The sequence below is a fragment of the Siphateles boraxobius genome, unplaced genomic scaffold (assembly GCF_051911475.1).
Source record: "Siphateles boraxobius isolate OS27281-9 unplaced genomic scaffold, OSU_SipBor_1 12, whole genome shotgun sequence".
NCBI classification, from domain to species: domain Eukaryota; kingdom Metazoa; phylum Chordata; class Actinopteri; order Cypriniformes; family Leuciscidae; genus Siphateles; species Siphateles boraxobius.
Window position 1 is genome coordinate 35,495,916 of NW_027508722.1, and position 26,585 is coordinate 35,522,500.

General features: G+C 41.0%; 3 protein-coding genes across 5 annotated transcripts in view; all 3 read right to left on the minus strand.

Annotated features, from left to right (window-relative positions):
• The window catches only part of ntn2 (netrin 2), a 30,805-nt gene extending 20,488 nt beyond the window's left edge, over positions 1-10,317 (minus strand). The window contains exons 1-5 of one of the 3 annotated variants that reach the window (XM_077219271.1): positions 10,013-10,317; positions 9,411-9,484; positions 8,724-8,749; positions 3,683-3,852; positions 1,283-2,514 (exon numbers count right to left, since the gene is read on the minus strand). In XM_077219271.1, coding sequence (XP_077075386.1) covers positions 1,283-2,300 — 1,018 coding nt within the window. In that variant the 5' untranslated portion in view covers positions 2,301-2,514; positions 3,683-3,852; positions 8,724-8,749; positions 9,411-9,484; positions 10,013-10,317. The remainder of the gene's footprint in view (positions 1-1,282; positions 2,515-3,682; positions 3,853-8,723; positions 8,750-9,410; positions 9,485-10,012) is intronic. The other 2 variants (XM_077219272.1, XM_077219273.1) reach the window with 2 other exon arrangements.
• A 5,077-nt stretch (positions 10,318-15,394) lies between these two features.
• Positions 15,395-26,585, minus strand: part of ankfn1b (ankyrin repeat and fibronectin type III domain containing 1b) — a 108,866-nt gene continuing 97,675 nt past the window's right edge. Inside the window, exon 24 of the mRNA XM_077219252.1 lies at positions 15,395-15,470. The gene's annotated coding sequence lies outside the window, so the exon portion shown is untranslated. The remainder of the gene's footprint in view (positions 15,471-26,585) is intronic.
• nog2 (noggin 2) lies at positions 20,497-21,380 on the minus strand. Its single transcript, XM_077219281.1, has one exon. It carries the CDS (start codon positions 21,249-21,251, stop codon positions 20,616-20,618), a length of 636 nt encoding a protein of 211 aa, XP_077075396.1. The 5' UTR covers positions 21,252-21,380; the 3' UTR covers positions 20,497-20,615.

A 26,585-nucleotide genomic window follows, 5' to 3' on the forward strand; every position in this document is an offset into this window, starting at 1 on the left:
ATTACGTCCATCAAAACTGCGTGCGCACCTATGCTTCTGCTACACGGCGCAGCTCAGGCAGCCGCTGTGAATTCAGTGTTAACATGGCCGCCAAAAGAAATAAACGTTGTTTCCGTGTGCGGTGTGAAACGCCTAGTACTCTCATTCTGCTGTCAGCAGCGTTCTGCTCTGAGCATCGACTTTTCAGACATGTCCTGAGAGAAGAGGTTTATGTAAAGATTAACACACTGCAAGACAGACATACGCAAACACAAATCTCTGTCCTGCACTCGTGTGTCAGTCTGTATGTATTCTATGGAATGCATCCAGAATTAATACAGATACGACTCAAGTATTCCAAACCCAATAAATCAAGTTCAGACGTTAGATGCGATGAGAATTAACCTTCACATTTTTGCCAAGTGATCGTTTCATAACCCCACACTCTACCTGTGTGTTGAATGTAAGGAGCTGCTTTAGATACTGTACCTTTTTTTGGCCAAATTTAATGCGAATCTAAATTGCAGCACAGAGAAAAGCCAGTGACAAACTCCAGTGGGAAAAGTCCATTCAGCATGGCAGACATTGAAGAAATGCTGATTAACAGCTCCAGTCTTCGAATTTAGCTGGTAAGTGATAGTTGCTGATATTTAGCATAACATTTCATTCAATACTAAAATGTAGTAAAAAATATAGCCAATTTAAGCTAGATTTGTGCACTTAAGAGAATCACATCATTAGTTTAGCAAAATACTACAGTCAAACTATTGTGAGTCACGATTTCAATAGATTTCATTAGAGTTTGGACGGTAGGATTTTGCTAAACTGCATATGAAGAGCGTACAAATCATTCTATGAGATTCACACCAAGAACGATAGTTACTGATAACTACATTAGTGTCCACACCAACGCTTGATAATGTTTATTATAAGCGCGTCTGCTGCTTTAAATGCTCTTGCTCTTTAAAGCCGAGTGGATTCTGATTGGCTGTCAATGTTTTTATCATTCATCAGCTGGAAGAAATCGTTCTGAATCGTTCCTCTGTGTCGTTATCGTTAAAGATGTGGTGTGGACATGTGAGAATATGTTTATCGTTATCGCTATTAGTTGTAGTATAAAAGACACTTAATATTATTGTTGACTAAATTGAGCTTAATAATGACACAATCTGTATCATATAACACTCTATATCAATAACTTGAATAATCTTACTAGGTGTGAACATGCATTTAGGATGCCGATAGTCAACAAGGCAGCTCACTAAGGTTTAGCTAATGAGGATTGAACAACATTTTAACTTACGTAAACACTCGTTGGCTTCTTTCGCAGTGGCGCGCTGCCATGGCCGGTCGTAGTGAAACGGTTTGCAGCGGTCACACTCCGGACCCTCTGTGTTGTGTTTGCATTCGCACACCAGCTTTCCGTCCTTCTCTCGCACACACCTGGAGGCGTGGCCGTTACATTTACACCTCCCGCCCACTTGGAAGTCGCCGACCGCGTAATAATACGTCGCGGGCGGCCCGAGCGGGTCTTCGCTCTCGCGTCCCGACATGGGCAGCGCTCTGGGGTGCTGCGGGCGACTGAAGACCACACGAATATCAGTGACCGTAACCCAGTCCTGTAGAACAGGACTCGAGTCGAAGTCCTTCCCTGATGGGCGTCCGTCTAACGTGCTGAAAGCGATAAGGCCGCCGGAAAGCGGGTAGAGATCAGTGTGTCCGTCTGTGCAGAGAGCCTCCTGCTCGTTCTGCTTGGTGATCGCCGCTTTGTTGGGTCGGTTGTACATGCGACGGCATTGCGACGAGTAGAACTGGTAGGGCGTCCAGGTGCGGCCGTAGTCCATGCTCTTATAGATGGCCAGGGATTCGGGACGAGGGGAACAGAACTGCAGGCTGACGTACGTGATTTCGAACTTCTTCCCGAGCGAAAGTGTTAGTGTCACGTTGAGCGGCGAGCCCTGCAGGTTCTCCGACTGCCAACACGTGAGGTTGTGGGCAGAGTTTAGGTCGGTGAGGTAGTTGGGAGGGTGTGCGTTGCGAGGGTCCGATGCGTCGCAGACTTGGCACGAGCGTACGGCAGGACGGTCGTCGCGTTCAACTAAAGTGCATGAGCGAGACGCCGGCCGCCCGCAGACACTCGACACGCCGACCTCCTGACCGAACGCTGCATTGATGAACTCTGGGATACATCGGCGGGCGGCACCCGTCTCGTCATAGCAGGGGTCCGTCGGTGTCGCTTGAGGCCCGGCGAATGGGTTGGGACTGTGGCATGAGGCTTGAAACACAGTTAGCAGAGAAAGCAAGTTCCGAAAACTCCACATGATGACACGGGACAGAATGATGAATGTGGGATGGGGAGAAACGTATCCAGATGGATGGGTAGAGAGGGGGAAGTCAAATAAACAAATATGGTTGTAGCGTCTCCTCAGACTGGCGGGGTCTGGCGTACGTGTGATATCTCAGAACGACAACTCCAGCCAGAAAACGTCCAGTAGATAGACGACTTTCCTGGAATCAATCCTCGGCAGTGTGCGTCTGGAAATGGAACGGCAACACAATGTTAATAAATCAAACTAAACTCAGTAAATCAACTATATTCACTCACCGTAAGATTTATATAGTACTCTAAAAGATCATGTCCAAAAATGAATGGTATTACAATGATACCACAGCATAATTGATGTGCATAAAGGAAAATGCCAAAAAATAAAACAGAAAAAAAAAGGTCTATTAATACCAAACAGAGCCTAAAACGAAACTTATTTTTCCAATGGTCAGTAAAAAATGGAGCTTAACCTTTATATAATGCAACTTATATATAATAATATATATGAGCAGTTAGAAGACTAAATTTAAAAATAAATAAACAAACAAGCAAAATATCCCAAAATGGGTAAGTACAGTATTCAGCTAAATTAAGCTGTCGCTTAATAATAGGGGCTAGATGGTTTGGACCAAATGTTGGTTTATAGTTATTAATAAACTCACAGCAGTAAATCAAATACAGTAAGTTGTTAAATATAATGCTAAATATATGCAGCTACTTGATATTTAAGTTGTTAAGTAGTTTTAAATCCTAGTTTTGCAGCTGAAAATATTTGCAATCATTTGTAAAATGTGCTGCCATGGTGCTAGTGGGTCGGCAGAGCATCGCTATGCAGTTGCAAAGGTGTTCTAATGAGATTTTAGTGTTCTGCTATGCGAGTCGTAGGGTGGCCGCTAGGTGCTTGCTTACAGACCCAAATCAAACGTGTCCAGATATGCTCGGGTTCCTCCTTCACTGCGCACACGTTTATGGTTCAGCAGGTGAAAGAGGTGATCACTGAGTGAAGTAACAGCACACTCTCCTCAACAACACATGAGATTTGAGGAATCACAAACGCTGCAGGGCGACGATGCACACACTGAACTAGAAGAGTTAAAGGAATGAGCAACAATAATACAGATGCTTGTGCAAGTGTGTTTAGAAATACTCATTAATAGGCATTTCAACCGAAAGAGCCATTTTAGGAAAGCCACGCATGCAGAAATACACCGCAGATGGGTTAAGTTGGTCTGGGTAAACACATGCTGAGATTCCTAATGTTTTCATGGGGCCGTTGGGGATTTGAATGAGAAAGTTTAATATGATGTTGCTTTGCTCAGATGCTTTTCTATGAAATTGTGATATTTATCTTGTTTTAAAACAAAGAAAGCGCACTACCTCAACTGCTGGAGGAATCTGCGGTCACAGTCCGTTCCACATCCTACGAGCCATGATCCAGACAGACACCGAACGTATAAAACTGGATACTCTCAAACTCTCCTGATGCTTGGATCCACAGGTCGACGTACATATGATCTGCCGGGGGGGAATCTGATGAGATCTGCACGCTGTTTAGAGTTAATGAGAAACAGTTTGACATGAGCGTGTATCTGAGCCCAATCACACTTCTACAGCACTACAAAGAGCAATGAACCATGAAACCAGAGTAAAACTCCTCTCTTAGGACCTGTCACTGTGTGTGTGTGATGTGAATATCAATGCGGCTCTTTCTGCTCGGGCCCCTTTGCAACGGTACAGCCGGACCCTCAAATAATGACTGTAAAAGCACGTTATACACATCTGCTGAATTCTATATAAACCATACTTCATTTAAACGCAAGCCAGATAAATTCATCATTATTATTGTGCTGAAAACTAGACTGGTCAATGAAACGCTCAGATTCATACAGGTCTCAAGTCACAGTTGTTACTACATCATGCACTTCGCATGCAACTACAATGAAGCTGTCAGGCATCAAAAAGCGAACAAAAGCACTCCTGAAACCATAACATAGCTATGTGTGAGAAACAAACGAAATGTGAAGTCATTTACTGACATTATTGACAAGCTCTTAGAGAATCAGGCATGTCCGATTCATGAATCATCTATTTGAGTCGGATCTTTCCAATGATTCAGTTGATTCAGTTCATAAATTCATCCATTCATTTAACTAACTGAATCAATAATCCACAAAGCTACAGTACACTACTTTATATGGTGCTTTTCTGTCCTTTTTCAAGTTTTTGGGCAAGCAAATGATAGCATTAGTATTATGAAGCTCCAAAGCCTGACAGTAGTGTGTTTGTGAAGAGAATTGTAGAGCATTTGTTAGATATTTGAAGACACTAGCCCTAAAATGGTCATTTTTTTCTCTCTGTTTCTGCCATATTCTACCAAACTCACACACATCTCTCTCTCTCTCTCTCTCTCTCTCTCTCTCTCTCTCTCTCTCTCTCTCTCTCTCTATCTCTCTCTCTCTCTCTCTACACACATACACACACACACCTCTTCAGTCACACATCATCAAACACCAAACAGAGAATTAAGCTGATTATTTGACCCTCACGCTGTCAGTCGAACTCTCTCACCCCACCTCTCTCTTTCTCTACCTCGCTCGATCACTCTAGCATAAACACACAGACGTACACGTATAAGGGGTCCGCAAGTCTAAGACCACTACTGAAAATGCTTTATTTTGTAGTCTTTTCTAATTCAGTTCAAAAATGTAGGTTATCGACATAACAGTTTGACAAAAAACAATGAGATTGTGATGAAAAAAGCTAATTATCAAGCTCTCCAGCATTATTTGACAATGTTCCGTCATTTTGTGCTTAAACGGGAGCAAAAATGTAATTTTTCCCACAAATTAGCAGCTGATCAATGCCAATATCAAGGATATTCACAATATAGGGCCTACATATAATACAAATAAGGAGTATCATTTTTTTTACACAATATTGACTTGAACAAAACTACTTTTATATTTAGATCTAATATATATATATATATATATATATATATATATATGCTCTACAGTTTGAGATACAGAAAAGCTACTATTTCAAGTCCTAAAACTTTACTTATTTTCCAGAATTAAATGAAAAAATAATGTCAGTGCGGTCTCAGACGTTTTCCCCATTGTATGTATACACACATATTCTGATTGTGTGGTCTTTTTGTGTTTACACAGTGTGTGTGTCCACACCACAACATCATTTACTGACGGATCTGTCTGATTCGGTGGAAAAAATACACATGCCTCTGATTCACACACACACATCAAGGGCATGAGACAGAAATAGGTGAAAGGTTTGAGACAAAAAGAGGGACAAATATGGACAGAACCGAGGAAAGGGACGATATGTGGGAGGATAGAAAAGATAGATAGTGGCTGAAGATAAAGGACGTCAAAGTAGAGATTAAATATATATATGAGAGAGAGAGAGAGAGAGAGAGAGAGAGAGAGAGAGAGAGAGAGATAGAGAGAGAGATCATAATGAAGAATGGACGTCTCTTACAGAATGACTAAATATGGAGAGTTTAGTTTCTCCATCGTGTGTGTGTGTGTGCGTGTGCGTGTGCGTGTGCGCATTTATCAGAACGGAGACATACACGCATAACACAAGTGCACAAGCTCAGATGACAACTAAATACACTTCAGATTTAAAGGTGAATTGTCATTTTTTTTTCATGCTAAAATACTTTCTTGTATCCCAGTGTTAAGATAACATCTGTCTTTATAATCTTTCGTCAAATTATAATAACTTGGCTGCATGTACAGGCTGATGGATAATGTTAACTAATAACCGAGTAGATATTTAAACGTTTCTTCAGCAAACTCACATTCAGGTCCAGGGATATTGTTTTAACTAAATTTAAAACTATTCAAAAAAATTGCTAACTGAAACAAAGGTGAAATAAAATATAAATAATTAGATGAAAAACTGATTTTTTTTCTACAAAAAATAGATGAATATTTTCCGTTTAAGGAAATTTTTAGTTTAAGTAGAAGTACTAAAACAGGAAATAAAACTAAAACTCAACTAAATCTAGTCAAAATAAATTATACGTACTATAAATAGTAATATTAAAAAAAAAAAAACTAATAGTAAATTAATAATACTAAAATAACTGTTCAGGTTTGACTCCAGTCTGAATGAAACGCCCACTTCTCAGTCAGTTCCCGATGGATACAATTTTCTTACTGAATATCCTCTTTCATTTGGAAACAACAAAATATGGGAGTAAAATGAGTTGCGACTGCAGTTTCATGTTGATTGTAATGAGGGAGAGAGAGAGGAATCGGTCTGGACAAACTAATCCAGAGCGTCTCAACAGAGAATAATCTCTCTTTATCTGACTCCCTTCTTCAGTGCCAATTTTCCTTTAAGAACTTAAAGATTGCAAAAACAAGATATGACAGAGAGGCATGTTTGCTGTCAACATGAATTACTCCAAAGAAAATGGAGGATCGGCGTTAATTGTGCGTACATTAGTGTTGATAACTATGGACCTGCTCTGATGTGTTTTATTGAGTCTCGGGTCCGTCCTTCAGTGTGAGTCTAGGATTTGTTTTTCACCTGTTGTATGGTTCAGCAGGTGAAAATGGAGCATCTGATCACTTAATAAAGTAAATCTGGACATTATTTGAGGAATCTGGGAAGTAAAACTGATTCAAGTCATAATACAGCAAAATGACAAGTTAAATGCATGACTACTAATGTGCGAGTGGAAAGAAATCCGCCTGGTAAAAGAATGCAGCCACTGCGACCAGACCCTTCCTTCACACACACCGACCAAACCCAGCCCTTACTAAAACAGCAGAACCTGATCCTTAACCACACACACACTCACAGAAACACACATGACCACCGGCTCATGCATTGATTGCTGATTTGAAAATAATTTGAAGATCTTTTGAGAATCTGTGCAGTAATAAATCATGTGTTGCTTCACAGTTCTGCAATTTTACTTTAGGGACAGACATTCTACCAGAGGTTCACTAAAACTAATCTAGCAAAACCTTTCTTTAGAGACGTCCAAATACAATAGAGGTATACAAATATATATATATATATATAAACAATAGAAGTCTATGGCATGTCCTCAATTAGATATATATGCAAACATGTTTGTGGTTTAGGGTGGTGTTAGGGGTTTAATGCATGGGTGTTGTGTAAAATAACATGCAAACTCACACATAAGTACACACACACACACACATCTTTTTCCAGTTGACAACAAAAATTTCACCGCTAGGCATCACCAGCTTTGAACTCAGGAGGGAAACCACAAATAATTTTATGAAGTGTTCAAATACTGACAAACACATTTTGTGCACCACTCTTACTCACACACACACACACACACACACACACACACACACACACAAAGTCTTAAGGTGCCAGGGCTACAACAGATTGAATCATTTAACGCCGCTCTCCGACTGGACACACTCCGTGTGTGTGTGTGTGTGTGTGTGTGTGTGTGTGTGTGTGTGTGTGTGTGTGTGTGTGTGTGTGTGTGTGTGTGTGTGTGTGTGTGTGCGTGTGTGTTTAAGCACACCCCAAAAGTTACAGCGCAGGAGTTGCACGGCATAGAATAACTACAAGCGCACACACTCCCACAATTACACTTTTACGGCTGTCACCTGCTATTTTATGACCCCTGACCTCTTGACATGCTTAAAATCACATGCATAAACAGACAGACAAAAGCAGGAGCAATGCTCAACTCTTGAAGAGGTCATATCACACATTGTTCATACATACAAAAATATTTAATATATCATTTTTTTATCCTAAGATCCACTCTAGTGTAAGCAAACCAAAAACAGACAGTTTGTGGTTAAATGTGTCTGTTTCCCACATTTGTCTCTTTAAAATATTTAAACTTTAATTAATGTCCCTAAAGGTTCTAAAAGTTGATTTCAAAGTACATCAAACTCTTTTATATTGAAAGATCAAGATTTGATTCATGATCCGACCCCTTTAAGAGGTAAGTTCAGTAAAGCTGTTAAAGTTAGTAGAGGGGCTTTTTTTGTCGGCAACAAAAGAGAAAAGGGTGTCACACACACACACACACACACACACACACACACACACACACACACACACGAAGCTTCCTGTGCTGGAAAAGGAGGAGAGTGAAATATAGGCCATGTTGACTTTAGCTGCTAAGGTGGACCGAGCCAAGGCTGTGTCAGATCCAAACCTTTCACTGAAGTTGAAAAACGCTCTAATGTTGCCCAGCGCTGAAAATACGGCACAATTATGTCTTAAAATGCAGGAGAACAGGAACATAACGCTAAAACGGGAGTGGGACCCAAAATCACACATGGCACACATCATATACATTCAGTGCATCATCACAGAAGAGTATGATGTGTGCGATTAAAGAAATAGTTCACTAAAAAACAGAAATTTTGAATTTACTCACCCTCATATCGTGGGAATTTCGTCCTTCTGTGGGATACAAAAGGAGATGTTTAGGAGAATGTCCAAGCTGCTCTCTATATACAATGAATGCATATGGTGACAAAAAACAATATAATAAAGTAGTCTACTCGACCAAGTCTTCTGAAATAAAATGACTTAAATTTTAGTCTGTTCCTCTCGTAAAGACTTGCATGGAGCTTTTTTATGGTGCTTTTTTTCATTGTATGGAAAAGAAGAGCATAAACATTGTGCTAAATATCTCCTTTTGTGTTCCACAGGAGAAGAAACACGTACAGCTTTGAAACCACATGAGGATGACTAAACGATGACAGAGTTTTGATGGTTTTTGGTGGCAGAGAGATCTGGGATGTAGTAAGAATCAAACCAGCACACGGTTTGCTACACCTTTGACTTTACTGGTAATCACAGAGCTTTTCGTTTTGACAGCTCTTGAAACGTCAGATTTTTTCCCCTTTTCTTGAGGGCCAGCAGTGGGCAGGATCAGTAAACTGAGCTGGCGTAAATGTTTTTCCCAAAGTTTAACTCTACAGTTCATCTGTGACCTCAGGGAAACCAGAGAGGGGCTTCACTGCAATAAAATCACAGGAATCCACACAGACACACACACAAACGTGTGTGTGCCACGTCCATCAGGGGGAAGCAGAAATCTTGACGGTGTCACGCATACCTAAGAAGACTCGTGAAGAGTTGCTTTGCTTGGCATCACTCGTGGACCGGGAAGGAAACCCAGTTTGGAGCGCTCTGTTAAATCACCATTAAAAAAAGAGAGAAATTCTCGCTCACCTGTCAGAGAATATGAGCAGTGCACAGTGCTGCACTCATTATTGTTTAATCAATATTATTATATAAATACAACAAAACACACTTAATGAACACTAGTTGATTAAATATCATTCACTGCATTTGAAATTCATTTTAGTAGTCACTTATTTACAACAGTAAAATCTTAATAAATTCATACAAAACATTGTTAAAAGCTTTCAGAATTATTTTTTTATATTAATATCACACCAGCAAAGATCTACTGTAGTAACAATCACTAGTTTATAGAGTATATAGTATGTATGGGGAACAATGGTAACCAAGCTGAATTTTCATAATGTAATACATTCAGTGTAATTTGTAATTAGATGAGCTGGTTGGGATCTGCAAAGCTCTCACTAACCTGACTTAACAAATCACATGCTTAACTATACTATATAATGCTACATATATTTCCAATTATAATTGCAAAATGCATGATGCACTTGAAGTGTTTTGCTAACTCACCTGAATCTGTGAATCCCGTCTGAACCTCTAAACCTCATTCAAGAGCGGGTGTGTGGGGAAATAAATCCAGATCGATTGGTTTAGTCCCGTTGTCTGATAGTGAATGATTGTAACTCACAGATCCAGCAGCGGTCAGTTCCGTTCATGAGACAGACACACACTGACACACGCTCGCGCAATGAGAGAGAGAGAGAGAGAGAGAGAGAGAGAGAGAGAGAGAGAGAGGAGGGGTGACGGAGAGAGAGCCAAGGTGAGAAACTCGACTGAACCCCGTCAAACACACAGTTCCAGACACAAACTGCATTAGAGAGCGAGGCTGTTTCAAACGGCATTTTTGGGCATCATATGTGGGGGCGCGTGGTGTTTTGGGTAATAGTGCAACATATTTGCCCGTCAAATGAGCACACAGCGTTTTGTGGATTCACGCGCGCCAATTATGCCACAAAAATGCTGTCTTAGCAGCAACTCGCTTTGTTTTCAGACGTGTCCACTGGGTGGTCGTGGGTCTTACATCTGGCAGAGTCGCGTACTACTGCATTTTTTGAGCATCATAGTGGCAGACAGCATTTTTGTTTCACATATATATTTTTAGCAAACGCTTGATAAGCGACTCAAATGATAAACAAGCAATTTATCATACAAGAGCTGCAATATTAGCATCGCCGGATGCGCCTGTCGACTCCGTTACGCGCCTGTAACACACACATATGACACAGGCACTTATGATGCTGTCTAGGTAGGTAACTTGGTTTGGAGACGCCGTGTGTGGTCGGGGGTCTAGCACTATGCGAATTATACTTGGACTTTTAGGGCGTGGAATTTCGGCTTTATAGAGAATCTGTGAAATATTACACGTGAATACAAATGTAATTTTCGAGGCGCAGTCTGGTTCGGCTCGCGCTTTATTATAAACTACTTCGGCTGCACATTCAGTCAGCAAACCGTTAATTATCTTTTAAACAAAAAAATTGTATGTTAGTGATATGAAAACCTATAGATATCTTAGCTATTCACCTCCTCAGACTTACGGATAGCGTCTATTTTTCAACTAGTGAAAATACCCCCTCTTACTAAATTGTAATCTAACATGGGATAGTTCACCCAAAAATATTAATTCTGTCATCATTTGCTGATCCAAGTCGTTTCAAACCTGTGTGAATTTCTTTTGTTCTGTTGAACACAAAAGAAGATATTTTTAAGAATGTTGGTGACTAAAAAGTTGATGGACCCCATTGACTTCTTCCACAGTATTTATTTTTAATACAATGGAAGTCAATGAGTCCCATCAACCGTTTGGTTACCCAAAATATCTTCTTGTGTTCAGCAGAACAATTAATACAGGTTTGGAACAACTTGTGGATCAGTAAATGATGACAGAACGGTCCCTTTAATACTGAAACATTTTAAATCCTTGAGAAACAACTAAGCCCTATAACTAACTTTTACTTTGCGTTGTGAAGGGGGTGGAGCGGGTGAGGAGGTCAGACTCGAATCACTCGCGCCCTCTGGCAGCATCAGACGTCTTTGCGCATGCGTGTTATTGCTCTGCTGATGTTCCGGCGCTCAATTGACACACTAATGTTTATTTATTCCACGATACTATCTCATGGAGTCATTCAAGAGTCTTTGATTCCGGTAAATCATCGGAAACAATCGGCGTGTGTGTGGGATGAAGAATCCACATGGAGCGCGTAATGAGAACACGGAACAAACTCAAGGCAGATGCAGTGTGTGTGTTCGTCCCTAACAGATCAACTATTATAATCATCCCACACCGTCCGAGTAGGAAACCGTGATGCATCACAGAATTCCAGAACTGAACCTAAAACACATGAGGATGAATCGCACTCATCCTGTTTGAACATCACGTGATCAAGATCTTTAACGAGGGCATCTCCATAACAGTGTTGGAAACCCAAATAGGTGATAATATCTTTAAATAAATAAAAGAGACACTGTGCTTATTGAAAAAAAAAGCATGCGGTTCATCATGCAGCTCATGATCAACACAAAGTTCTCTAAAAAAGATCTTGTTTTCATACTATTGAATTACCTAAGCAACATACTCTTCTCATCAGGTTACAAAACGACTTGCTTGGACTGCGCATTTAAAGGGATAGTTCACCCAAAAATGAAAATTCTGTCAGTATTTACTCTCCCTCATGTTGTTCCAACCCCGTAAGACCTTCGTTCATCTTCGGAACACGAATTAAGATATTTAATTATAGCCCCACAGAGAAGGCAATTAATAGTTGAAATAAAGTCGTTATTTTTGTTTGTTTTTGCGCACAAAAAGTATTCTCGTCATTTGATAAACTTAAGATTGAGCCACTGTAGTCACTTGGACTATTTTAACGATGTCTTTAATAACTTTTCGGGGAACAAGTTTCAATCCCTTAGAAGGCTATGGACTAGTATGGAGGAGTGATCCAGCTCTCAGATTTCATCAAAAATATCTTAATTCGTGTTCCGATGATGAACGAAGGTCTTACGGGGTTGGAACAACATGAGGGTGAGTAAATACTGACAGAATTTTCATTTTTGGGTGAACTATCACTTTAAGACATTTAACATTATACTGCGCATCTCCAAGGAAACATTCATCACGAGAACATCTGAAAAATACTAGGCAGGGAATTTTCCAAAACAGTGATTCCACCACCTCGAAGCACAGAAAAAAACATCATTAAAAAGATGTGGAACAGCTATAATTCTGCCCAGAGCTGGCCATCCTCCAGACCCGAGTGTCTGAGCAGGAGGACGTGTAGTGAACGACACCGAGACCAACTCCTTCATTACAGAGATGAACACAACTGTACACCAGCCAGCTGTTTCAATATTTCAACTACATCCTGCCATCACTTACTCACCCTCAAGACGTTCATGATCCGGTATGATGTTCTTTCTTCTGTGGAAGACAGAAGATATCTAGCCCAGTTTTCATCTTATATTCATTTATTCAAATTAGAGGCATCAAGATGATCAAGTCAGTCATTGGTTTTGTGGGTCTACTAATAATAATTGTGAGGCACAAATCAGACTAGAAAGCTGTGGAGGGGAATATTCTCAGATGATAATGACATGATTTAACTTTATGGAAAATAGCAGTTTAGAGATTCTGTCTAACATCTTTTGTGTTTGACGGAAGAATGAAAATCAGATGTATGGAATGACATTTTTAATTTGGGGGGGTTAATTATTCCTTTAATAAATCTGGCTTGCAAAAAGGTAGCAGAAATTCCTCCACTGGATGCAAGACAGTAATCTGACCAGCCTAAAGCTGAACTATTTTTCATTTTATGCAAAACAAACCTCAGACAACACCATTCCTCCAGTGAAGCGTCACGATTGTGTTGATATTTCTCTGTGGCACAGACTGGAAAACTTGAAGAAAAAATGATTGGAACTGGGGAAGAAAAAGTCTCCTGGAGGAAACCGTGCCGAGCTCTGGGAGCTGGAGGATGATTCTCCTGACACAACAGTAAACTAAAACACAATCCAACTAAACATCTGGGGAATTGACTTATTCAAATTTGTTTTAGATTTAATTTCATAGTTCTTTGTGTTGATGAGTGGGAATACTCTCACATGTTTCATGCTGACACACAATAAATAACTGATGAAGGGTTTTTAACATCGCTGCATGGCAAACTGGTTTCTGCGGCTGGTTTTAGGGGACCGGCACCACTGGTGCGCATCAGACTCAAAAGATTTAGGATCACGCATTTTTCAGAATGTGCCGAAAAATAAAGTAATTTCTCAATGAATAGCGTCCATGTGTGTGTGTGTGTTGACGTGTGTGGGAGTTTCTCAGGCCTGTGTAAGCTTCTCAACATTCTTGTGGTATTTATGGCACCGTTCAGTGGCGTTTTACTCTGATGAGTGTGTCACGTGTGTGAGAGGTCAAGAAATAAAAGAGCCGTCTCCTCCTGCCCCCACACAAGCACTTCACACACTCACACAAACCTTCAGGACGATCTGTCTGTGCCATCTACAGAAACCGCACTCACAGGAGTGTGTGTGTGTGTGTGTGTGTGAGGACATTGTGGAACCTGTGAGTCAATGGCGCCCCCTGCTGCCTGTTTAGCATTCTTACACTTCAAGATTGAGTCATTCATGAGTGTTAACCTTTCATTATCATGTGGGAGGGGAAATAGAAATTCTACAGTAGTAAAACCGTTAACACCAGAGCTGTAAGATATCTATCTAAATTACAGAGGGGTTTATTGTCACAAGAGGGGGATTTAAGGTTCTGGGTCAGTCCAATTGCACAAATGTTTGTTTTCTCTATAGCAGTGGCTCATTTGCTGGTTTCAAACACCTACAGTCATAAATCATTCTGTTCCTCAAACTATTTGTACACATTTATAACTTTATAAAAAGTGTTGCATAACAAGCTAAAACCACTCTGACATGCATGAGGACAGAAGCCACTAGGCAGATTTGAACCAAAACCTTGAAATATGTTCACAGAAAGTGTCACGTGTTAGATTTATAATTATATACAATTCATTAATTACAATGCAATTTATTGTACAACTGATTGATAGAATGTTTACTTTTTTCTTTTAAGAACTTTATATACTGTTTATCAACTGCTGAAAATCCATTACAATATAACATTACAGTTCATATTAAAACAACATCCAAATCTCTCTCTCTCTCTCTCTCTCTCTCTCTCTCTCTCTCTCTCTCTCTCACACACACACAATTATACATTTAAGTACTGAGTAAAAATAATGAACCACATGTACTTAGGAATAGGGGCTGATTTAGGGTTAGTTAAAATTTTGTAGTTGCATGTGATTATGCATAATTAATAGTTATTACTACAGTAACTACATACAACATGTGTAACAAGTACAATGTAGAATAAAGTGTGTGTGTGTGTGTGTGTGTGTGTGTGTGTGTGTGTGTGTGTGTGTGTGTGTGTGTCTGTGTGTCTGTGTGTGTGTGTGTGTGTGTGTGTGTGTGTGTGTGTGTGTGTGTGTGTGTGTGTGTGTGTGTGTGTTTGTGTGTTTTGGGGTATGTTTTGTGACAATATACCCCACTAGGCCCAACATACATTAAACATACATTTCTTTTTCCAGAGCAATAACATTGAAAATGTTTAATATTTGTTAACATATATGTCTAAAAACATGTGTACTCTTCCAAAAAATACACCTATAGTATAGAAATATATGCAATATACAGGTGGTAACAGAATATGAAAGTTCTAAAAATACTGACATAACAAATAAATATATTTGTAAAGTACACACAGTGCACGTTATAAGCTGATGAAAGTCTGAGCTGTCAAACCTGCTTCACATCCACAGGCAAACAGAGCAACACATAAACTTCTCACACTGATAATGATTCACTTCAACACTGTCTCACCTCATCACTCCAACACAGTGTCAGGAATGGATGAGACGAAGAGCTGTCATCACCTCAGCATCTATAAGCCATATGTCTGCAAGATATGGAGAAAAAATGAGGAAGATTACAGTCTCATGCTCTACCGGTACAGTGTGTGTGTGTGTGTGTGTGTGTGTGTGTGTGTGTGTGTGTGTGTGTGTGTGTGTGTGTGTGTGTGTGTGTGTGTGTGTGTGTGTGTGTGTGTGTGTGGTGTCAATATGATGTACAGGAGAGTGTCGAAATTATTTACACTTTCATTTTAAACTTCAATAGCCTATATACATTTCTTAAAACAAAAACTTATATTTATCAGGATGATGTACTGGGCATATAGACCTGAATATTCTGTTTAATAGAGTGATTCTGTCACATCGCATGAATCGTATCATTTAACATAAATGCAGTGATAACTTGTAGTGTTTATTATTTATCGTGGCAATCTCTGTTAGCCAGTAGAGGGCAGTGCAGCATGATAATGTTCTCCTCATCAAGCAGAATATGATCTATGCATGCATACACACTCACGACTAATTAATGACCAATGACCCATAAAGCAAATAGACGGCCACTATGATAACCAATAAACTTGATGAATCAAGAGCAAATGAAACATTTTAACTGTTCAAGGACCGTTAAAGTCACACAAGGAGAATTATGAATTATGCACAACTGCTTCTGCTCATCATGGAGAGCTCATGAAACTGCCATAGACAGAGAAATAAAGAACCATCAAAGTGCTCAGGGAAGATAGCACTTCATAGGGAACACTTGACTGTAGCATTAGATGCACAGATCCCATTTTTAAAATGATTAGGCCACATTTTGGACCCTATTTACATGAGCATCCACACAAACAACACCGCTTTAGAATATACAGTCATTTAAAAAAAAAACTGATTTACATTTGCAGATATTTCATAGAACCGTTTAAAGCTTTAGGGTTGGTAAGTTTTTTTTAATGTTTTTGAAATAAGTCTCTTCTGCTTATTTTAACAACAATATAGTAAACGCAGTAATATTGTGAAGTATTATTACAATTTAAAAGAACTGTTTTCTATGTGATTATTTGATTACATTTTTGTCATGTCCAAAAGAACAGCAAGAGTGGCATTAACATTATAAATGTCTTTAATGTGACTTTTGATGCATCTTTGCTGTATAGCAGTAAAAAAGTCCTTACAGACCCCAAACTTCAGAATGGTAGAGTATAAGCTTTGTTTAATTTTTGCCGTTCTTCTTTCTTTCTCACAGGTACCTGTCCACAAAAAAGACTAGTTCTCCTCCGGACTACCACAATAGGCTCCCTGGATAGTCTGAATTCTGTCCTTGGACATCAGATAGGCTTCAGTTTCAGCACTACAGCATTAAGACATGCCCGTCTGTTCCTCGGTAAACCACTACAGGAGTGTGTTGTGTTTCTGCAATCCTCTCCTGCAGAAATCACACAGCAAGAGTAGACACACTCGTTCCTGGAGTCTCACATGGTCTTGACGCTCAGTCCTCAGTACAGCCAGAATAAACGGAAAACTCTCTCTCGAGTGGATCTGTCTACAGCATCCGTTTACTGTGACCTGTCATTCCCAACACACGGCCTGATTAAGTACTTAATGCTTTGTCAATATTGTAATCGTCTACCTGTGAATAAAGCTTTGATTCCACCTCAGAAACACCGGACGTCCTGCACAGAAACCTTAAAAGTATTTATTTCATTGAATAAGATCAAATATCATCCGCTTGTTTGAACTGCTGATTCTTCATCATTCATCATAAGAAAATAGGTAACACTTCATTTCAATGGTCCACTCAGACATTCAGTAACTTTGCAACTCGACTGGCAGTCATTAGAGTATTAATAAACTGTCAGTTTAATATCTGCTAGCACTTTTATTTTCATGCTCCCCGACAGACATTTACTGTCTCTATAGTAAATACATGTCAACTTATTCTACTAACCTGATGAGAGTTAGATGACATGTAGTTGCAAAGTTACTTAGTAGAACGTCTAAAGGGACTAATCCCAGATACTAGTCAAGTCACCTTAATATCTATAGCGCTTAATACAGATTGTTTAAAAGCAGCTTTACAGGAAAATAACGATTCAGTGATGTGAAGAGAGTTCAATTGTGCTGTAAAGCTGTAAAAAGGCAGTCAACAGTCATTATTCTGAAATCAGTTCAGTGTTGATTCAGTTCAGCTCAATAACGGTGTACAGTTATTGAAATACTATTTCAGACTTTATATTTAATTCAATGTCTATTGAACAAACGGCTTTATATTTAATTCAATTCAATACTTGCGTTTCTTGGAATTTCATTGGAATTTAGAGTAAAAAGTATTTCAATGGGTTTGAGATATTTTTTCAGTGTTGTTGAAGTCATGAGCTGGTGTTTTGGTGCTTTTAGTGGCTGAATGAAGTCATTTCTCCTCGAGTTCAGAGGAAGCACAGGTGTAGAGAATCACATATTCCACTAACATTACTATAACACCAGGACTGCGTCCGAAATCACATACTCTCTTGAGTAGACACTTATTTGAAATAATAATTACTTCACGACTGCTAAAAGAGTGCATTCTGCGTATTGTGATTGTGTATAAATGTCAGTTTGTCTCTTTTTACTGTCATTCACAGATCCTCTCCTGTGGCCTCATGGGAAGTAAAGTGTCCATCATATGCACACTTCAGGATCTCACCGGAAGTAGAAGATCATCCGGGTACTATTTCCCTACACTGTAACTTCAGACACTGCTCTCGTCACATATTGTTTTTCACCTACTATATGGAAGTGTGGATCCGTCATTACAGCTGTCATTTTAGCCTTCTTTTTGTGAACCATTTTGCTTGCAAATTGATTATGCATTTTTATCTAATTTGTATCATTTTGTATGACTAGAGGTAAAACTTTATTCCTAATCAACTCCTAAAAGGTGCATATTAGTACCTTAGAGTATAACATGTACACCTGTGGTATACTAGAAACCTAATCAAGTAAAAAAAAAAATTCTGAGAGTGTACTTAAGTGTGATTTTAATTACTTTGTTTTGAGGCCACTGCATAATATAAGTAAACACTCACTGTGATGCTGTGAGGTCATGGAAAACAAAATGTTTTATATAATCATATGCATGTTTGCATTTGTTTGCTACGACAGCAAAATATGAATTCACTTTGATAGGTTCGGATAGGTTAATTTGACTCACACAGACTGTAGTAGCCACACACACACACCATGAGTTAAGGCAACTGCTGGTGGTCCCCAAAGCACAGTATGAATGTCACCAACAAGACTAATGGAAGCGAAGCGCAAACCCCCCCCCCCCCCCCCCCCTAACACACGCACACACACACCAAAACATCTAACAAATCACAATCTTTCTCCACCGCAGCACTACTTAGAGACACGCAGATGATCGATTATTAAATTTCTACATCGGTTCTTAGCTGTAATTCATCCAGATAAGTGAGTTGTTTTGCTTTTGTTTCCCGAGCGCAGTCTCCATGCACACACTGCACATTAGAGCATTTACTTCATTTGGTATCTCATTGGCCTCTGCCAAGGACAGAAAACATTGTGTTTAACTTTGGTCTCAAAGAACTCCCTGATTCACTCCAGCTTGGGTCATATTTTTAATGATGAATACCCCCCCCCCCCCCCCTCACAGAAGGCTGAAGTGCTCCGCCAGTCTGACGGCTGTGTGTTTTGAGGGCTAGTTTGTCAGGGATTGGCTTTCACACACACAGGCTGAAAGGGTTACTGTTCAATCTATTCTGCGCTCGCCAGAGTGCGCGGCCGAGTGGCGCCGGCGCGTCACACACACACACACGCACACACACTCTCAGCCTCCTCCAAAAAGCTCTAGACATCATCAAGAAACAGAGCTGACAACTGCCCCCACCCTGCGCCAAAACACAGCAGCAGCAGTGTATCTGTCACAATAACCTCAGCAATAACACGCACTTTCCCTCGCAGTGACAGGCGCGCGTCTCGGGAACACGGAGAGCCGCTGTGCGCGTGAAGTCGCGTTTTTACGAGCCTAGCATCTCTTGAACTCGCAGACAGTGTGTTTTCTGACTAATTAACAGTCTGGTACCGTCAGCATCAGTTCACAGTCATTGTAGAGGGGTTGCAGTGTTTCTCACGCCGAGACTTTTGGACAAGAATCGGGCTCAGATTTCTGTCTCTCAGACTCCCCCCCCCCCTCTCTTCCCCTTTCCAGAAGCTGTACGCCAGGAGCTGCTGGCTCTCCCTGCTCTATTTCACCAATGACAGTGTTTGAAAATGGCTGCATCATATTTTAGCGCTGTGTTAACATCAGCGCGCTTTTACGCACAGCGTTTCCATGCGGCCCGTGTCGAGTATTTCCACAGCGTTATAAGAGCAGAAACAGCACAGAATTTCACAGGAGAGAACGATCTGCATTCATTCTGCAACATATGCATCATTCAATATTTTTAATTTCTCAGATCAGATCCTTCACACTCAGTCCAAGTTTAACAGATTTTATTACTAAAACCATGGCATTTACATTGACATGTTTATTATTATTATTAATATTCTCTTAAATTCATTTTTAGAAGTTTTCAAGTAGAATTTCTGGTATATTCTATTCTCTTCTCTTTATCTATACATACTCACAACAGTTAAAACAATAAATAAAACGTACACATTTGTTTGTTTTTACTAAAATACTATATGATTTTCAAAAGAAAGAAAAGGCTGAGTTCACGTGTATAATTTTCAGCCCAGCCTTTTTTTTAAATCTTCATTATTGATATTAATATTTGTACAAAACTTCTAGGCATCAACGTAGTGTTCTTCTTCAGTCTCTATAAATAGAGTTCAGTGAGGAAAGTGAAGTTCTCTCTTGCATCTTCGCAATAATTTCATAAAAATAACCACGAGTTGAAGTGCTTCTCGTGAGAATATATGGTCCTGATCCTTTAATAAAAATAGCTGCATTCTTCTTCGTCTTCTTCCCTTGACTTAAATATGTACATATATTTCATATACTTTGAATTAATAAGCTATATATATATATATATATAGCTTTTTATAGCTTTTTTATAGCTATATAGCTTTTTTGTTGTTTTTTTAAATATATATATATATATTTAAAAAAATAGATTCGCTATGTGGCGCCACACATCCCTGTCCGTGGGTAAACAGTGCAATCATTGAGAATCGATCCACCCTCTCGCTGCTCAGCACGAGCACTTGCACTCGGAGATGATCGGGTACTGCACCGGTATCCACGTGCAGAACTTCTGCCTCAGGAATCCCTGGCAGTACCAGCGCAGGAAGGTCTTGGTCACCGACTTGACCGGCTTGCAGGACATGCCCTCGGGGAAGGAGCACGAGCGCTCGCTGAAGCAGTTCCCCTCCTTGATGTAGCGCGGCCAGAAGCGCGCGCCCAGGTCCTTCCAAGTGTACAAAACCGGGCAGTGCGTGTACATCCACAGCCACTGCAGGAACTTCCTCCGCGCCTTCTTGCCCACCTTGACGCGCCTGCCATACGGCGTCTCCGCGATGTCCAGCTTCTTGAGCTCGGGCGGTATGGGCATCCGCGGGAGGTCCGGGGGCGCGCTGGTGTTCAGCTGCGCGGGCAGGTGGATGGACATGAAGCTGGGGTCAAAGTGGCTCCCCAGCTTCTTGCGCAGCGTCTTCTCCGAGAGGTCCTGCTCACGCGGGTCGTACTCCGGGTCGGGCTCCTCGATAAGGTCCGGGACGGGCAGGTGTTCGCTGGGCGAGGGCCTCAGGCGCAGGTAGTGCTGGGCCGCGGTGCCGTGCGCGCACAGGAGCAGCAGTAGTAGCGGGAGCGCGCGGGTGATGCTGCCCATGACTCGTCTTCTGTGTGTCTACGGAGTGGAGTTGGCCCTCACTGCGCCCTCGTGCATAAATAGTCCGAGCGACAGCACGAGCGAGATCTTTTAATAGACGGCCGCGTGGCCCGGAATGACATGGGCTGTTTTTTTACTTTCTTTCACAGGGATACTTGCTCAGGTGAGGCGTGCCAAGTGCGAAAGGTTCAAAAGCGTATCCTCATCGGACTTTCCTCAAGCGAAGCTGTTGGCGTGTCACCATGGCAACAGGATAGGATGGGATGGCACCGTTTCTACAGCCTGCTCGGGTTTTGTTGCCGGGTGCCACCCAAACTGGCGTTTGAAATGTCAGCGCGCCCGCGGAATGGAGCGCGTCTTAGCCAATGTTATTTTTACGCTCTCGCCTTCTCTCTATCTCTCTCTCTCTCTGAGTGCACAGGCTCCAGTCCGTCCCGCCGAACCGGCGCTGCTGACCCGGGACGAGATCCGCTCAGTCTCTCCTCAGAGTGGGCAGATCCTGCAGAACTCCGCGCGCAATCAGGACGTCAACCCGCGTCTAGAACATGTTCGGCATTAGTCCCGTATAAAATCAGACTCTTGACAGTTCCGAGCAGTCCTTTACACGTCAAGCGTTCCCGCGAGTATCTGCTGCACGTTCTTCATATCCCCGCGGTGTCAGAAATCCGTCCGAAAACTCGCCTGGTCCTGCTCTGGGACAGAAGAGAATGAGCGCGTCTGGAGGAGAACTCCTCTCTTTCCCAAGTTAAATATCCCCTCCCATTCCCTACCCCCTCAACTCCAAGAGCGCGCGCGCGTGTATGTGTGTGTGCGCGCGCGGGGCCAGCTCACCAAGAACCCTCACTCTGACTGACAGCAGAACACACACACACACACACACACACACACACACACACACCACCACCACAACAGCTTTAGATTTATCACAGGCTGCTACAGAACAGCAACCAGAAAACACACATTTGGGATTTTCCATATCTTGCACATTCCGTGACACTTAACCCACCTATTATGATGGTCTTGCACAAATAATGTTCAAGTGGAAACCTTATAATTCATTCATACCACATTCAAATTACACTCTGTGCTGGATGCATCGGTCATCTAGGGGCTTTGGCACATATTAGCATGATGCATATATTGTGTATTTTAAAGAATAATTATTTGAATGCTTTTCTTTCCCCTAATAAAGCCATTTTTTTAGTAGTCTGACATGGCTAGTTGTACCACACACACACAGGCAACATCACTTTTCCCAAGGAAAAAGAAAAACAAAGTGAAGTGCTTAGGAATCCAATAATTGGTCCATTAAAGCGCCTCTGGTTTGTGTGGAGGTTTGTGGATTCGGCTTCGACCTTTGCTCTTGCCACCGGCAGAAACCAACGTGCATGAACTCTCGGGGTCACCAAATAAACGGCCACAATTAAAGTGTTTCAACAGGCCACATAGAGAGACGTGTCACCTCTCACGGTGCCTGATGTCCAAACGGCAAGTAAAAAATTCAGCACCACCATCACTATCATCCAGAAGCCGAGCAGCTCACAGGTGAACAGGAGGGACAGGAGGAGAGTAAACGGTCAAATCCCCCCAATTAAATTGTGCACGAAAAATGCATGTGTAAAACTTTACAATAACTAGTCATTAACAATATAAAAAATATCAAAATATTTGAATGCACATTTCTTCATCATTAAACTTGAGCATTATTTAATAACTATTTAATAATGCTCAAAATATGTGATATTATTGGTTAATATTCTTAATGAGCGTGTTATTTGAAATGTCTGTGGTGATTGCACAGGCTGGAGGGATCTCCCACTGTGAGCTGTGGGCTTCATGACATGAGGAGTGTGAGGCATGTAAAGCAGGGCCCCAGCAGTCTGTGGATGTGTGGATGTGTGTGTCGGTGGCAGACTGTCTGGCTGCGGTTCTGTGGTTCAGCTGCCGGGGTCACGGCGCATATTGACCGCTAGAGGGCGCTAACGAGAGCGGCGCACTGACGCTGCACAGGAACTCTCACTAACACACCAGCAGGGATATTCAAACAGCTAAATATGTCCCGGAATAGTATTGAAGTATATTCATATTCAAACTTGAACGAATGAGCTTCTGATGTTATGCAATAAATAATGAGCTGTTAAAGTGTTAAAAAAAAATTCGATGAAGCTAAACCCAATCACTGGTCCATCAGTTTCATTCTTGCAAACTAATCCCCATAGTTTGATTTTAAAAATATTATCAAGAATATATCTCAACTGCATCAACGCACTTTTAATCTGGCAGTATCTCAACAGACATATGGTAGAATTCACTTAAAATAATAAAGACAGACCCATATACCCTCAAAAACTGCAAAAATATGAGTATCTAGTGACAGAACTAGAATGATGGATGGACGGACGGACAGATAGACACATGGACAGACAGATGAGATAGATAGATCATTTTGTCTGATTTGATGCTCAAAGTAACTCTGTTGTTCAGTCAGAGTAAACAAGCGAATGAAAACTCTGAGTTGTCACTCATCTCTCGGTCTCTCAGTGTTTCTCTGGCTCAGTGTCTCTAACTGGAAGCAGATGCTGAGAATCTGGGCTCGTTTAGCGCTGCCTGTTTGAAGATTTGCTCTTTATTCTTTCTGAAGCTTTCACTGTAAGCCTTGTAAACAGCATTAAATTGACGAATCTCTGTGGCGACAGCGATGGAGGCTGGTGCCGCGTGTTTATCGCGATGTAGTGATGAAGTGCTCGATAAAAAAGTGTTTGGCCCGGTCCGGAAGAAGAAAATATTTTCGTGAGTTGGTACCGCGGGATGATGTCATACCTTACGTTCAGCATATGGGAGAAACGGCGTTTGATTGACAGCTCAGACTGTGAGGGTTTTCAGTGACACAGCATGGGGACGCTTCCCTCTAAATGTGTGTGTGTGAGAGACTGAGCGCACAACTCCAACACAACACAACTCTACTCTTCTATTCAGGCCTAACGTGTTGCACAGAAAGGGGAGGAGAAGACACAGGAAGAAAAGAAAAGTGGAAGAGGGGGTGGGCAGGAGGTCAATAATGATCTCTCGGCCTCATTTAATTGGGATGCGGTCAGTGTGTGTGTGACTTCACTGCATTCCAGCTTGATTACCCTCATTCATGTTGCCTAAAATTAAAATGAATGCGAGAAAATATCCTGCTGAGATGGAAAGCTGGGAAAAGGAAGAGACCCAGGGAGAGGGCATTCCCAATGCGAGGGGGGCGGGATGACATCACATTCCTGGAGCCAGATTCATAATAGCCACAAGATATTGCTGTAATTCGGCCCGTCTCGGGGGCCAAATGTGGTATGGCTGATGTGTGAGTATCTGCGTGTGCCCAAATAATCAGTTTGATGGCTCAATTGGATTGGAAAGACTTCATGTAAACACTTCAATCGATCGGCTTGAAAGGGCTGGATCTAAATTCATCCAATTAACATGAAAAAAATTAGCATTTAAAAGCATTTTAATACGATTATCTTGCATTTATTTGAACTTTACGCCAGCACTTAACCACTCCATAACCCAAAATGCACTTGCAAAACAAAACGTACTTCTAATCTAATCTCACTTTCTAATATATTTGTCACTGTTGGCTCATTTTGAAAACAATACAATACTGAAATTTGTCACCCAACACACATTTAAATACTCATAGTTTGTTGTTTTGAGCTAGTGCACACGCTACACAACACATCGCAGATTAGCTTTACTTGAAACACTATCAAATCATTGGATCAATATGTCAAATGACCAACCGCCATGACATTTAAGAGCTGATAAAAATCATTTCTGTAAGAAGAATCTTCTTACAGTACATCAAACATTCTCACCAACCCCACAAGCTTTGTAGTGTATGTACACTGCCGGGCCCAAAAAAAAGCCACTGTTTGGATTTAAATAGGCAAATGCTTAAGAGTCTATGATTGGATCATTATTGCAGTGATTATTATGTTTCTAACATGTTATATGTTTGGCAACAGTTCTTCTAACTCTAACTGATGGAGTGTGTAGCTTTTCATTTCTGAAACAATCATGTAGGAAGAACATCATGTTCATATTCCAGGATGACAATATCCAGATTCATCAGGCTCAGATTGTGAAAGAATGGTTGTGAAAAGCTTGAAGAATCATTTTCACACATGAATCCAGAGCTTAAACTCATTGAAAGTCTTTGGGATGTGCTGGAGGAGACTTTACAGAGTGCTGGACTCTTGCATTGACAATACAAGATCTTGATGGAAATAACATCACATCATCAATTTCCATCAATGAATCTGGATATTGTCATCCTGGAATATGAACATGATTTTCTTCCTACATGATTGTTTCAGAAATTAAAAGCTACACACTCCATCAGTTAGAGTTAGAAGAACTGTTGCCAAACATATAACATGTTAGAAACATAATCACTGCAATAATGTTCCAATCATAGACTCTTAAGCATTTAAATCCAAACAGCGACTTTTTTTTTTGGCCGGCAGTGTATATCGTTTCGTTTTTATACTTACAATCAACGACTATCAGTTGTTTTACATGCTTTATGGGATCAGTTAAAGGGCCTTCCCAACTGCTTAGTTTCATTCAGCTTCATACTCTATTAAAGACTTTTTATGAAGCCTATTTCTATGGCGCAATTGAACAGAAAAACACTTCCAGAACCAACACAGCTGAAAAACTATTCTCACTTTCACCATGGACAGACAAATGACTAGTTACTAAAAACTTTGTGGTGTTGTGTCTGGTTAGTGGAGTTCTCCAGCGCTGTCAGGAGAACCGAAACACACTTAGGAACGTAATCCATAGCAGATAAATCTAAAGGACTCGGTACCTTTAGATTTATCTGCTATCTGTCCCGCTGTCACACACACGGCTTTAGATGTTAAACACTGTGTGTGTGTGTGTGTGTGTGTGTGTGTGTGTGTGTGTGTGTGTGTGTGTGTGTGAGAGAGAGAGAGAGAAAGGCTCTGTGAGGTCAAAGTATAACTCTGAGGAGTGTGTGTGAGTGTAGTGAAGATGCCGATGGCTCTGAACACACACTGTGAAATGCCTCAGTGCAGCGACAGCATGCAGAACAGCACAGGACAGAGACGCTGTAGACACAGAAGATGTCCTGAATATTGACTCACACTGGTGATCTAATCAAAAGACACATAAACGAGCAGCTGCGGACAAACACGGAGAAAACAAACATCCCTCGTTCAGCACAGAGAGAGAGACAGCCGGACCGTCTCTGATAGACCTGCACATACACACGCTTGGCAACTGATTCTGTCACTGAATGATATAGTCAATCTACTGAAAAACTATTGC

Coding starts and splice junctions, on each gene's coding strand:
- nog2 (XM_077219281.1), bottom strand. CDS start 21,251: ATGGGCAGCATCACCCGCGCGCTCCCGCTACTACTGCTGCTCCTGTGC.